Consider the following 13,964-nt stretch of genomic DNA (forward strand, 5'->3'; position numbering starts at 1 on the left):
ACGAGCGCCACCTACAGTAGAGGAAGTGGAGTGCACCTACCTACATGTCCAGTGTATCAGGACTACCCCAGTCCTGAGGGGGCAGCAAAGCACGTTGGCTTCTTCTGCTGCGAAAGTGAAACAGTGAGAGTCAATTGTTTTCTGAGCATCATAATCCTGTGATAGAAGAGTGCAGTGCAGCGCGGTCTGAGGACCACACAGTAGGGGCCCCTTTCACACGGACGTTCCGTTTTTTTCATCAGTTCAATCCAAGAAAAAACAGATCAGTTTACATAATTGTTCATCAGTTTACATTCGTTTTTCAGCAGTTTACATAATTTTTCAGCAGTTTACATTCGTTTTTCAGCAGTTTATATAATTTTTCATCAGTTTAAATCCATTTTTCATCAGTTCCCATCAGTTTTTCATCAGTTTACGCCCGGTTTTCATCAGTTCACATAATTTTTCATCAGTTTACATTAGTTTACATTAGTTTTTCATCAGTTTACATCCATTTGGTATCAGTTTACATCATTTTTCATCAGCTTACATTTGTTTTTCTTCAGTTTTCATTAGTTTCATTAGTTTACATTCATTTTTAATTAGTTTACATCAGTGTTTCATCAGTTCAGTCACGGTTTTTCCAAGAAAAAAACAGATCAGCTTGCATGTGTTTTTCATCAGTTTACATCCATTTTTATTCATTTTTGTCCATTTACATCAATTTTTCATCCGTTTACATCTGTTTTGTCTGTTTACATCCGTTTTTCGTCCATTCCATTTTTTTTAACGGAAGAAAAATAGGATTTTTATGTTATTTATGTAAGTTTGGATTATTCTGGTACCGTGTTGTACGGTGATGTATTGTAAAGTCCGATGCAGAATTTTGAAATCATTTTTGCTAAATGGAAGTCTCCTCTGAAGGCCTCTTTCCTCTTAGTATATGACCTTTACACCAGCATGCCGACTCCCTGTTGTGGTATTCTTCGTCCTCCATTGTGCCGGGTGTGGAGTTGCGGAGCGACATTCTTCCTCTTCTCACTTCCTGTCTGAATTGTACGACTGAAAACATTTTCTTGGCCACAGAGGACTGTCATAAGGCTGTTTTTTTTGCTAGAAAACTACTTAGAACCCCAAAACATGATATATTGTGAAGCAGAGGCCTTAGGGAATACAATGGTGGGCGTTTCATATTTTTATGTCACATGCACAGAGTTTTTTCAAATGCAATGTTTTTGGGAAAAATACACTTTAATGAGTAAAAACACTAAACAATACGAAGTTGTTTGGTAAAATATAAAAGATGATGTTATACCGAGTAAATAGATACCAAACATGTCATGCTTTGTCATTGTGTCCACCCGTGGGACGGCACCAAACTACGGTGCCTAAAAATCTCCCTAGGCGGCGCTTGAAGTGCCCGGTCATACCGGGGAGATTTCAGGTGCGGTTTGCGAATTGAGATCACACCTATAATTGCATCTAATGAATGTGAATGTCAGTGTGTTAACACATGCGATTTGCTGCAGCACGACTGCTAAAGTAGTTCTTGCATGACTTTGTCTGCAGTTTTGTAGCGATTTCAAATACATAGAATATAATGGACATCACACTGCAGATTGCAAGAAATCGTTGAAAATCTTCACAAGTCGCATAAAGTCTTCAGAAATTGCGCCTGAAATTGCACACAAATCGCACGATTTTAAATCGCAGCGGTGTGACTGGGGTGAAAGTCTGTACAGGTTACCAGCTTAGAGGTACACAGGAGGTCTGCTACTAAAATGATTTCCCCGGCTGTGACGTTCATGGAGATACCTCACATGTGTGGTGCCATCACCGTTTATCTATGTGTGTGGGCCTTATGTGTGCTCACATTTGTGGGGAGCACAGGGGGGAGGGGTGCTTTTAGTTATTTTTCATGTTATTTTTTTTTTTCACCCCTTGCCTACCGAACACTTTCACCCCCGTCCTGCCCAGGCCAACTTTCATCTTTCAGTGCTGTTGCACGATTACGCGGTCATGCAACTCTGTATCCATGTGAAATTTGTATCAGTTTTTTGAAACAGATAGATCTTTCTTTTAGTGGTATTTAATCACCTCGAGGTTTTTTTTTTGCTAAACAAACTAAAAAAGACTGAAAATCTTGAAAAAAATATTTTTCTTAGTTTCTATAATAAAATTTTGTAAATAAGTAATTTTTCTCCTTAACTGTTGTGCGCTAATGAGGCTGCAGTGATGGGCACTGATGAGCGTCAATGCATCACTGAAAGGCAGCATTCATATATGGCACTGATAGGCGGCATTGATTGGCACTGACTGGAACTGATAGGCGGCACTGATTGGCACTGATTTGAACTGTTAGGCGGCATTGATGGGCACTGAAAGGTGGTACTGACTGGAACTGATAGGCTGCACTGATTGGAACTGATTGGAACTGTTGGGCATGACTGATAGGCGGCACTGACAAACACTGATAGGCAGCACTGACTGGAACTGATAGGCAGCCCTGATTGGAACTGTTAGGCGGCACTGATAGGTGGCACTGACAAACACTGATAGGCGGCACTGACTGGAACTGATAGGCAGCACTGATTGACGGCACTTATGGGCATTGATAGGCGGCACTGATAGGCGGCACTGACTGGAACTGATAGGTAGCACTTATTGGCGGCACTTATGGGCATTGATAGGCGGCACTGATAGGTGGCACTGACTGGCATTGATAGGTGACACTGAAAGGCTGCTTTGATGGGCACTGGTATGTGGCATTGATGGGCACTGACAGGCAGCACTGATGGGGCTATACTGATCATCAGTGCCCTGATGATCAGTGTAGATGACCCCTCTAAAGAATGCTGCTTACCGGCTCTCCTCTTCTCATGCGCTGTCAGATAACTGGCATTTTCTATTTACATGCAACCAGCTGTGATTGGACACAGCTGATCACATGATAGAGCCGACGTCATCGGCCCCAGGGACACAGTGCACCACCAAACTCCTCACCGCGCATAAGAAATTAGAGTGGGAGGATGTCATATGACATGGAGGGCGTGACCTGGAGTGGAGTTGGATTGATCGGATGTACAAATCATTTTACGTAACTCTTCAAAAAAATACATCAACATAAACATTCATCTGGACGATAAATGAGGGATAAATTCTAAGATGTCAAATATTACATCAAAACAACACAAGATTCACAAGGTTGATACATAGAAGACAAAAAACAAAAGATTGAAGATATCAGTCCCATAAATGTGTTAAAAATCGTTAAAGCTTAGATACACCCAAATATATAAAATCCGATACAAGTTCTACCACGTAGATTACTGGGGATTACAATAATCCCCAGTAATCCCGCCATGAAGCTCCTTGTTCAAACACTTCCTGTTATAAGGTGACAACTCTCCATCCGTCTCACATTTGTGCTCCTGAGTTGTCATCCTGTCACATTGGCTCACAGTAGAGACTACAAATGGCTGTTTCAACACACATGACACAGGCATGATGTCCACTGATGTCATAATCAGGAATCTCGCCCTGAGAAATACCGTGCAGCCATCACTGGGGTGCATGCAGACATGAAGTGGCTGCAGAAGATCAATGGTGCTGAGATGTAACGCAGGAGGGGGTGCTTCCATCACAGGACTGGCTGACCAGAATGAGATCTCCTGTCTGCAAATACGGGCAGCACATGTGGGCAGCACAGAGACTAGGTAGGACAGCACAGTGACTAAGTGTACTTCCGCCTGGCAGTACTCGGGTTGTTGGCTCAAATTGCAACCACAGCACCACCTGCATGGAGTTTGCATGTTCTCCCTGTGCCTGCGTGGGTTTCCTCCAGGTACACCGGTTTCCTCCTACTCTCCAAAGACATGCTGGTAGGTGAATTGGCTCCTGTCTGCATTGTCCCTAGTATGTGTATGTATGAATGTGAGTTAGGGACATTAGATTGTACGCTCCTCGGGGGCGGGGACTGATGTGAATGTACAATATATATGTAAAGTGAAGGCGCTATGTACAGTGAAGGAAATGCGTATTTGCTCCCCGGCTGATTTTTAATGTTTTCCCCTCACAAAGAAATGATCGGTTTAAAACTCGAATGTTCGATGTATTGTAAAAAATAAACGATCAAGCGAGCGCTTTTTCAAAAAATAAGCAGCTTGCAGAAGGAAAAAAACCTCTAAATCCTTTAAACCAAATATACAGTATATGAAAATGCAGCGCTACATCAACTGATTGTATCTTTAAATCAAATGAATTGAACTGCAAAGTGACACATAATAAAACAAGGCGCTATAAATGAGCGCAATAGAGTGACAATAATGTGTTGTCTTAAAATAGACGCGTAGCAATGCTATAAACGCACATTATAAACGCATATCATTAAATCACATAAATTGAATTGCAAAATGACAAGTGATAAAACAAGGCGCTATAGATGAGCGCAATAAAGTGACAATAATATGTTGTCTTAAAATAGACGAGTAGCAATGGTATAAACGCACATTATAAACGCATAATAGTCCAGACAGTGGAAGTAACTTATAGGTGCACAGATCAATCAGTGTCGGGGATATTGGTCGCTCCCGCTGGAATTACATCAATAGGTGCATGTGACTTCTCTGGATAAGACAAAGAGGTGCACTCACCAGACGCACAATATAATTGCGCATTTATATGACCCTCAGAGGGCACTCATGGACATCTAAGGAACCGGTAAGGATATTATTATTATTATTATACAGTATTTATAAAGCGCCAATAGTTCGCTCAGCGCTGTACATTACAGAGGGGGACAGAACATGTGACAGAACAATACCAATACAATGCAAAACATGAGGGGATTGAGGGCCCTGCTCTTTCGAGCTTACAATCTAGGAGGGAGGGGATGGTGGTACAGGAGGAGATAACTGTGGGGGATGGGGTGGTGGGAGGAGTGGAGGAGGCGGCAATTAGCGGGGGGTGGGGTAGGCTTCCCTGAAGAGGTGGGTTTTCAGGGTGCGCCTAAAGGAGAGGAGAGTAGGTGATAATCTGATGGGTTGGGGCAGGGAGTTCCAGAGGATGGGTGACACCCTGGAGAAGTCCTGGAGGCGGGCATGGGAGGAGGAGACCAGGGAACTAGAGAGAAGGAGGTCTTGTGAGGAGCGGAGTGTGCGTGCTGGGTGGTACTTGGATATTAGCCACTTCTCAGGCACTTTGCACACCCTGGAACCGAACTCCAGACCTCTGTAGTAAGACCCCCACAGCCAGCCAGGACAGCTCCTCGGTTTCACTTGCACCCGGGCATCAGTCAGGTCAGCACCAATAAGTATCCACCTTTAAGTAGCTCAGAAAGGAAAGCCACCAGATAGAAGAGCTCCTACAGTGTAGGTGGGTTATTGGGCCGTCAGTACAGATGTATAATAAGCAGATTGCAGCCGTATAATACAGCCAATGCAGATAGTGAAGGCAAATAGATGAAATTCCATTCAAAAAGTTAATCTAGCTAGTAAAAATGGCCAAAATGGAATGTTCTGTGTAACACTGAGAGACAGAATACAACAACAAATTCAGCAGAAATGCGTCTAACAAATGATGACGGATCTGCATGTTCATGAGGGAAAGAAGGATTTGATCCCCTTCACAAAACATGACTTAGTAGTTGGTGGCCAATCCCTTGTTGGCAATCACAGAGGTCAGGGTATCAATACCCTGAGGAAGTCATGTGGTCTAGTGACGCAACGCGTAGGTACGCGGTGATGCAGCTTCCGGTAAGCGGTGACACACATCCAGCGTGGATGCCATCTTAGGACACCCAATTATCCCTAACCCATGCAGTACACCCAGTCATGAGGTTGGAATACGATTTTATCAACTTTTAAAAGTGAGCGGGCATTTATATTAAACTAGAAAAGCTACGATTTCTGGGGAAATTGTGTGAAGTGTTCTTGCCTCCACCAGTAGTCTACAACTGGAGTGGGCGGAGTAATTGGGTGGAGTGGCTTGTCACCCTGCTGCCTGCTCACACACCTGGGTTCCTATGGCAACTCACTCTACAGCAAGGGCAGAGAAGAGCGGTTAAAAACAAACTGCTCCAACTTGCTCAATTCACTGGTGGTTGCCATCTTCAAACAGTTGTAGTTTAAAAATTATAAATCCTACACTGAAGAGCTTTATATTGTGAGAATCACAAGACCCAGACCTACATTTTGATGCATAGTATGTCTCTGAAATATTAAAAATGAAGGCACAGTCGCAGTTTAGAAATTGCCCTTCAAATTTGAGGTGGCTAGAGTGGAGTTTCAATGAATGTCAATGGGCGGCGTGAGTTGCCAACAAATGGTCATATTGTGAAAATTATCAGGACTATGGCTTAGCCGTGGACATTTTTAGTGGCAGCAGGGATAGCTGAACGTTTTGACATAAGATTTGCGTAGGTGGGCTTGAAAATGACAGAGTGATGGCAGTTTAGAAATCATGTCCTGATTTTTCAGCTCACACTCTAGCTTTTGTCAGCTCCCACTCTAGTTGTGAACATTCCGCCATTCATTCCTATGGGACCAATTTCACCACAAAAACGGCGATATTTCGTGAACCATTCGGCAAACGTTCCACAAAGTAACAGCCCACCAATCGGGAACAATCCGCACGTTTCCGTATATTACTGTCTATGTAGTGTAAGAACTGTGGGAGGAGTTAGGGGGGTAAAATCGGTTATAATAAGAATATATATGTGAGATCACAATAAGTGGTCGCCATGCAGGTAAATACTACACTATGGAGGATCTCTTTCTCTCACCGTGGCCTGTGGTGAGGAGTATTTTATTTAGCAGATGTACCTATCATGAGAGGTCTGGAGTATCATATTTACTACCTGAGAGGGGGACCACAGGTGGAGTACTACTGATACCAGCCACTGCCTGAGAAGGATCCAGGAGTGATCCTGAAAGCGAAGCGGCCCATCGGGTCCCTGAAAGGAGGTGGGGGGGCAATTTAGCCACCGAGGATGTGTGCCGACACTATCACAGTTATCACCAACATTTTCACTTTGCATGGAAAATTGTTTTTTGAAGCACTATTGATTTGAGAACTTATGGAATATCAGAGACTTTATGATTTGTAATCAATTTGTTGCATCTTTGTTTGGTCACCTTAGCACTGATCACTTAGTGTGTTATTTCCGCAAGCACAGGGGACGTATGTTTTACATTTTATGTGATTAGGGGATATTTAATAACTACACTGAGGGTTACTTTACTTTATATATTTTGTATTAGTGTGATTGATTGCACTCATTAGAGGCCGTGCTTATGACCTCAGCATACACCTTCTGAGCGCTTTATGCACAGTATATAGATGTTGGAATCTTTCACTCATCATTTGTGGTATGTTATAACGGCATGATTTTGGATTATAATATTGATTTAATTATTTTTAGCACTGCACTAATTTATTAGTTAATCTGATGGTTTGATGGCTCCTGTGGACAGGTGTCTGTTATACAGGTAACACAATGATATTAGCAGCACTTCCTTTAAGAGACTGCTTCTAATCTCAGCTTGTTACCTGTATGAGAGACACCTGGGAGCCAGAAATCCTGCTGAATGATAGGGGATCCAATCCTTCTTTCCCTCATGAACATGCAGATCAGTCATCATTTGTTAGACGCATTTCTGCTGAATTTGTTGTTGTATTCTGTCTCTCAGTGTTACACCGAACATTCCATTGTTAGACCGATCGTTTCTGTGTGAGGGGCGAACATTCAACATCAGCCGGGGAGCAAATACGCATTTCCTGCACTGTATGTACCTGAAATATATATATTGCCTTGGATCAGATTCCTGATAATGACTACAGCAAACAAAGTGTGTGTCAGCTCACCCCTTGTAGTCTGCACCGGGGCCACATGTGAACGGGTGACAACATCGGAGCCACAATTAGGACACAATTGTCACTCCATAATAGGAAGTGACTGTACAAGGATGTTGATGGCGGGATCACCAAGGATTCCTTTAATAGAAGCAAAAGTATGTATGTACGTGTTATGACTTCCGGGTGCTTTCACCGCTTGTCATAGGGTTTTTCTCATTTGCACTGAATAGGATGATATCTGTGGCCAAACGTCCAATACTGGGCTGTGTCTCCAGGATCCGGGTCTTCTCCTCATCACTGGTGTCCTCCAGATCATCAACAACCACAATCACATTCTCCTTCCCTGTGTATAAAGACATCACATTACATCCAATACATACATGATGTCCATGCAAAACAATTACATAGGATCAATGCAGCAGGTGGGATAGTAGCAGCAGCAGTAGGGATAGTAGTAGTTCTGGTAGCAGCTGTAGTAGGAATAGTAGTAGTTGGGGTAGTAGGAGGTGTAGTAGGAATAGTAGTAGTTGGGGTAGTAGGAGGTGTAGTAGGAATAGTAGTAGTTGGGGTAGTAGGAGGTGTAGTAGGAATAGTAGTAGGAGGTGTAGTAGGAATAGTAGTAGTTGGGGTAGTAGGAGGTGTAATAGGAATAGTAGTAGTTGGAGGTGTAGTAGGAATAGTAGTAGTTGGGGTAGTAGGAGGTGTAGTAGGAATAGTAGTAGTTGGGGTAGTAGGAGGTGTAATAGGAATAGTAGTAGTTGGAGGTGTAGTAGGAATAGTAGTAGTTGGGGTAGTAGGAGGTGTAGTAGGAATAGTAGTAGTTGGGGTAGTAGGAGGTGTAGTAGGAATAGTAGTAGTTGGAGTAGTAGGAGGTGTAGTAGGAATAGTAGTAGTCGGGGTAGTAGCAGCAATAGGAATAGTAGTAGTTAGGGTAGTACCACCAGTAGGAGTAGTAGTAGTTTTAATAGTAGCAGCAGTAGGAATAGTAGTAGTCGGGGTAGTAGAAGCAGTAGGAATAGTAGTAGTTTAGATAGTAGCAGATGTGGGAATATTAGTAGTTGGCATAGTAGCTGCAGAGGAAGAGCAGTTGAAGTAGTAGCTGCAGTAGAAAGAGTAGTAGTTAGGATAATGGCATCAGTAGTAATAATAGTAGTTGGGATAGTAGCAGCAGAATGAATAGTAGTATAAAGTAGAAGTTGTAGTATTCGTTGTAGTTGGGGTAGTAGCAGCAGTAGGGACAGTAGTAGTTGGGGTAGTAGCTGCAGTAAGAAGAATAGTTTTGGTAGTGGCTGTAATAGTAATAGTAGGGATAGTAGTAGTTGAGATAGTAGCAGTAGTAGGATTAGTAGTAGTTGGGGTAGGTGCCTTTGTAGGAATAGTAGTAGTTTAAGTAGTAGGTGCAGTAGGTATAGTAGTAGTTAGGGTAGTAGGAGGTGTAGTAGAAATAGTAGTAGTTGGAGTAATAGCCTTTGTAGGAATAGTAGTAGTTGGGGTAGTAGCCTTTGTAGGAATAGTAGTAGTTGGGGTAGTAGGAGGTGTCGTAGGAATAGTAGTAGTTGGGGTAGTAGGAGGTGTAGTAGGATTAGTAGTAGTTGTGGTAGTAGCTGTAGTAGGAATAGTAGTAGTTGAAGTAATAGGAGGTGTAGTAGGGATAGTAGTAGTTGGAGTAGTAGGAGGTGTCGTAGGAATAGTGGTAGTTGGGGTAGTAGGAGGTGCAGTAAGAATAGTAGTAGTTGGGGTAGTAGCTGTAATGGGAATAGCAGAAGTTGGGGTAGTAGTAGCAGTAGGAAGCAAACTGTGACTCTATATAGGTCCTCGATTAAAATAAATAAATAATAATAATCATTATTAGTGTTGGTAGTAATATCAGTAGTAGCGATGGTGGTAATTGTAGGGGGAGTAATATCAGTAGTAGCGATGGTGGTAATTGTAGGGGGAGTAATATCAGTAGTAGCGATGGTGGTAATTGTAGGGGGAGTAATATCAGTAGTAGCGATGGTGGTAATTGTAGGGGGAGTAATATCAGTAGTAGCGATGGTAGTAATTGTAGGGGGAGTAATATCAGTAGTAGCGATGGTGGTAATTGTAGGGGGAGTAATGTCAGTAGTAGCGATGGTGGTAATTGTAGGAGGAGTAATGTCAGTAGTAGCGATGGTGGTAATTGTAGGGGGAGTAATATCAGTAGTAGTGATGGTGGTAATTGTAGGGGGAGTAATGTCAGTAGTAGTGATGGTGGTAATTGTAGGAGGAGTAATGTCAGTAGTAGCGATGGTGGTAATTGTAGGGGGAGTAATATCAGTAGTAGTGATGGTGGTAATTGTAGGGGGAGTAATATCAGTAGTAGTGATGGTGGTAATTGTAGGGGGAGTAATATCAGTAGTAGTGATGGTGGTAATTGTAGGGGGAGTAATGTCAGTAGTAGCGATAGTGGTAATTGTAGGGGGAGTAATATCTGTAGTAGTGATGGTGGTAATTGTAGGGGGAGTAATATCAGTAGTAGCGATGGTGGTAATTGTAGGGGGAGTAATATCAGTAGTAGCGATGGTGGTAATTGTAGGGGGAGTAATATCAGTAGTAGCGATGGTGGTAATTGTAGGGGGAGTAATATCAGTAGTAGCGATGGTGGTAATTGTAGGGGGAGTATTATCAGTAGTAGCGATGGTGGTAATTGTAGCGGGAGTAATATCAGTAGTAGTGATGGTGGTAATTGTAGGGGGAGTAATATCAGTAGTAGCGATGGTGGTAATTGTAGGGGGAGTAATATCAGTAGTAGTGATGGTGGTAATTGTAGGGGGAGTAATATCAGTAGTTCCGATGGTGGTAATTGTAGGGGGAGTAATATCAGTAGTAGCGATGGTGGTAATTGTAGGGGGAGTAATATCAGTAGTAGTGATGGTGATAATTGTAGGGGGAGTAATATCAGTAGTAGCGATGGTGGTAATTGTAGGGGGAGTAATATCAGTAGTAGCGTGGTGGTAATTGTAGGGGGAGTAATGTCAGTAGTAGCGATGGTGGTAATTGTAGGGGGAGTAATATCAGTAGTAGCGATGGTGGTAATTGTAGGGGGAGTAATATCAGTAGTAGTGATGGTGGTAATTGTAGGGGAAGTAATATCAGTAGTAGCGATGGTGGTAATTGTAGGGGGAGTAATATCAGTAGTAGCGATGGTGGTAATTGTAGGGGGAGTAATATCAGTAGTAGCGATGGTGGTAATTGTAGGGGGAGTAATATCAGTAGTAGCGATGGTGGTAATTGTAGGGGGAGTAATATCAGTAGTAGCGATGGTAGTAATTGTAGGGGGAGTAATATCAGTAGTAGCGATGGTGGTAATTGTAGGGGGAGTAATATCAGTAGTAGCGATGGTGGTAATTGTAGGAGGAGTAATGTCAGTAGTAGCGATGGTGGTAATTGTAGGGGGAGTAATATCAGTAGTAGTGATGGTGGTAATTGTAGGGGGAGTAATATCAGTAGTAGTGATGGTGGTAATTGTAGGAGGAGTAATGTCAGTAGTAGCGATGGTGGTAATTGTAGGGGGAGTAATATCAGTAGTAGTGATGGTGGTAATTGTAGGGGGAGTAATATCAGTAGTAGTGATGGTGGTAATTGTAGGGGGAGTAATATCAGTAGTAGTGATGGTGGTAATTGTAGGGGGAGTAATGTCAGTAGTAGCGATAGTGGTAATTGTAGGGGGAGTAATATCTGTAGTAGTGATGGTGGTAATTGTAGGGGGAGTAATATCAGTAGTAGCGATGGTGGTAATTGTAGGGGGAGTAATATCAGTAGTAGCGATGGTGGTAATTGTAGCAGGAATAATATCAGTAGTAGTGATGGTGGTAATTGTAGGGGGAGTATTATCAGTAGTAGTGATGGTGGTAATTGTAGGGGGAGTAATATCAGTAGTAGCGATGGTGGTAATTGTAGCGGGAGTAATATCAGTAGTAGTGATGGTGGTAATTGTAGGGGGAGTAATATCAGTAGTAGTGATGGTGGTAATTGTAGGGGGAGTAATATCAGTAGTAGTGATGGTGGTAATTGTAGGGGGAGTAATATCAGTAGTTCCGATGGTGGTAATTGTAGGGGGAGTAATATCAGTAGTAGCGATGGTGGTAATTGTAGGGGGAGTAATATCAGTAGTAGTGATGGTGGTAATTGTAGGGGGAGTAATATCAGTAGTAGTGATGGTGGTAATTGTAGGGGGAGTAATATCAGTAGTAGTGATGGTGGTAATTGTAGGGGGAGTAATATCAGTAGTAGTGATGGTGGTAATTGTAGCGGGAATAATATCAGTAGTAGTGATGGTGGTAATTGTAGGGGGAGTAATATCAGTAGTAGTGATGGTGGTAATTGTAGGGGGAGTAATATCAGTAGTAGTGATGGTGGTAATTGTAGGGGGAGTAATATCAGTAGTAGTGATGGTGGTAATTGTAGCGGGAATAATATCAGTAGTAGTGATGGTGGTAATTGTAGGGGGAGTAATATCAGTAGTAGTGATGGTGGTAATTGTAGGGGGAGTAATATCAGTAGTAGTGATGGTGGTAATTGTAGGGGGAGTAATATCAGTAGTAGCGATGGTGGTAATTGTAGCGGGAGTAATATCAGTAGTAGTGATGGTGGTAATTGTAGGGGGAGTAATATCAGTAGTAGTGATGGTGGTAATTGTAGGGGGAGTAATATCAGTAGTAGTGATGGTGGTAATTGTAGGGGGAGTAATATCAGTAGTTCCGATGGTGGTAATTGTAGGGGGAGTAATATCAGTAGTAGCGATGGTGGTAATTGTAGGGGGAGTAATATCAGTAGTAGTGATGGTGGTAATTGTAGGGGGAGTAATATCAGTAGTAGTGATGGTGGTAATTGTAGGGGGAGTAATATCAGTAGTAGTGATGGTGGTAATTGTAGGGGGAGTAATATCAGTAGTAGTGATGGTGGTAATTGTAGCGGGAATAATATCAGTAGTAGTGATGGTGGTAATTGTAGGGGGAGTAATATCAGTAGTAGTGATGGTGGTAATTGTAGGGGGAGTAATATCAGTAGTAGCGATGGTGGTAATTGTAGCGGGAATAATATCAGTAGTAGTGATGGTGGTAATTGTAGGGGGAGTAATATCAGTAGTAGTGATGGTGGTAATTGTAGGGGGAGTAATATCAGTAGTAGTGATGGTGGTAATTGTAGCGGGAATAATATCAGTAGTAGTGATGGTGGTAATTGTAGGGGGAGTAATATCAGTAGTAGTGATGGTGGTAATTGTAGGGGGAGTAATATCAGTAGTAGTGATGGTGGTAATTGTAGGAGGAGTAATATCAGTAGTAGTGATGGTGGTAATTGTAGGGGGAGTAATATCAGTAGTAGTGATGGTGGTAATTGTAGGGGGAGTAATATCAGTAGTAGTGATGGTGGTAATTGTAGGGGAGTAATATCAGTAGTAGTGATGGTGATAATTGTAGGGGGAGTAATATCAGTAGTAGTGATGGTGGTAATTGTAGGGGGAGTAATATCAGTAGTAGTGATGGTGGTAATTGTAGGGGGAGTAATATCAGTAGTAGTGATGGTGGTAATTGTAGGGGGAGTAATATCAGTAGTAGTGATGGTGGTAATTGTAGGGGGAGTAATATCAGTAGTAGTGATGGTGGTAATTGTAGGGGGAGTAATATCAGTAGTAGTGATGGTGGTAATTGTAGGGGGAGTAATAGTAACTGGATTATAATTTGGACATTTTTTATGGTAAACTTTCTAAAGAAAAACAAATATGGAATATTCTTTTTTTGAAAATAAATTGCCCACAAGCCAGTATTGTGATGGGAGTCACTTTGGGTGGGGGGGCCCATGGAACACAGCTTACTTTGGAGAGGTGGGGAGACCCCTATCTTATCTCCCCATATCTCTATTATGTGTAAGTCACCCTGTGCCTGTTAGGGGTACAGGGTGATCTGTCCTAATATTGGGGTGGGGGGTTGTTGATTGTTTGATGTTATGTGGTTACATCCCATTGTTCCATTGTGTGTCTTGCTTGGGAGAAAACTATTATGGGATGTACAGTATGTGATTATGTGTATTAGCTTAGTGGGGGGGGGGTGTCTATCTCCTGGTTTACTTCAAGACTGGTGTCGTCTAGTCTTGTATGGTCGGCTGTGGTG

The 13,964-nt window shown here is 42.4% G+C and overlaps 1 protein-coding gene across 1 annotated transcript in view; it reads right to left on the reverse strand.

Annotated features, from left to right (window-relative positions):
* Positions 1–263: 263 nt before the first annotated feature.
* LOC149459565 (uncharacterized) overlaps positions 264–13,964 on the reverse strand; it is a 52,110-nt gene continuing 38,409 nt past the window's right edge. The window contains exon 7 of the mRNA XM_089680931.1: positions 264–8,176. Coding sequence (XP_089537057.1) covers positions 8,004–8,176 — 173 coding nt within the window. The 3' untranslated portion in view covers positions 264–8,003. The remainder of the gene's footprint in view (positions 8,177–13,964) is intronic.

The sequence above is a fragment of the Staurois parvus genome, unplaced genomic scaffold (genome assembly GCF_062004578.1).
Source record: "Staurois parvus isolate SC_StPar_1 unplaced genomic scaffold, SC_StPar_1.0 ptg000254l, whole genome shotgun sequence".
Taxonomy (NCBI): Eukaryota; Metazoa; Chordata; class Amphibia; order Anura; family Ranidae; genus Staurois; species Staurois parvus.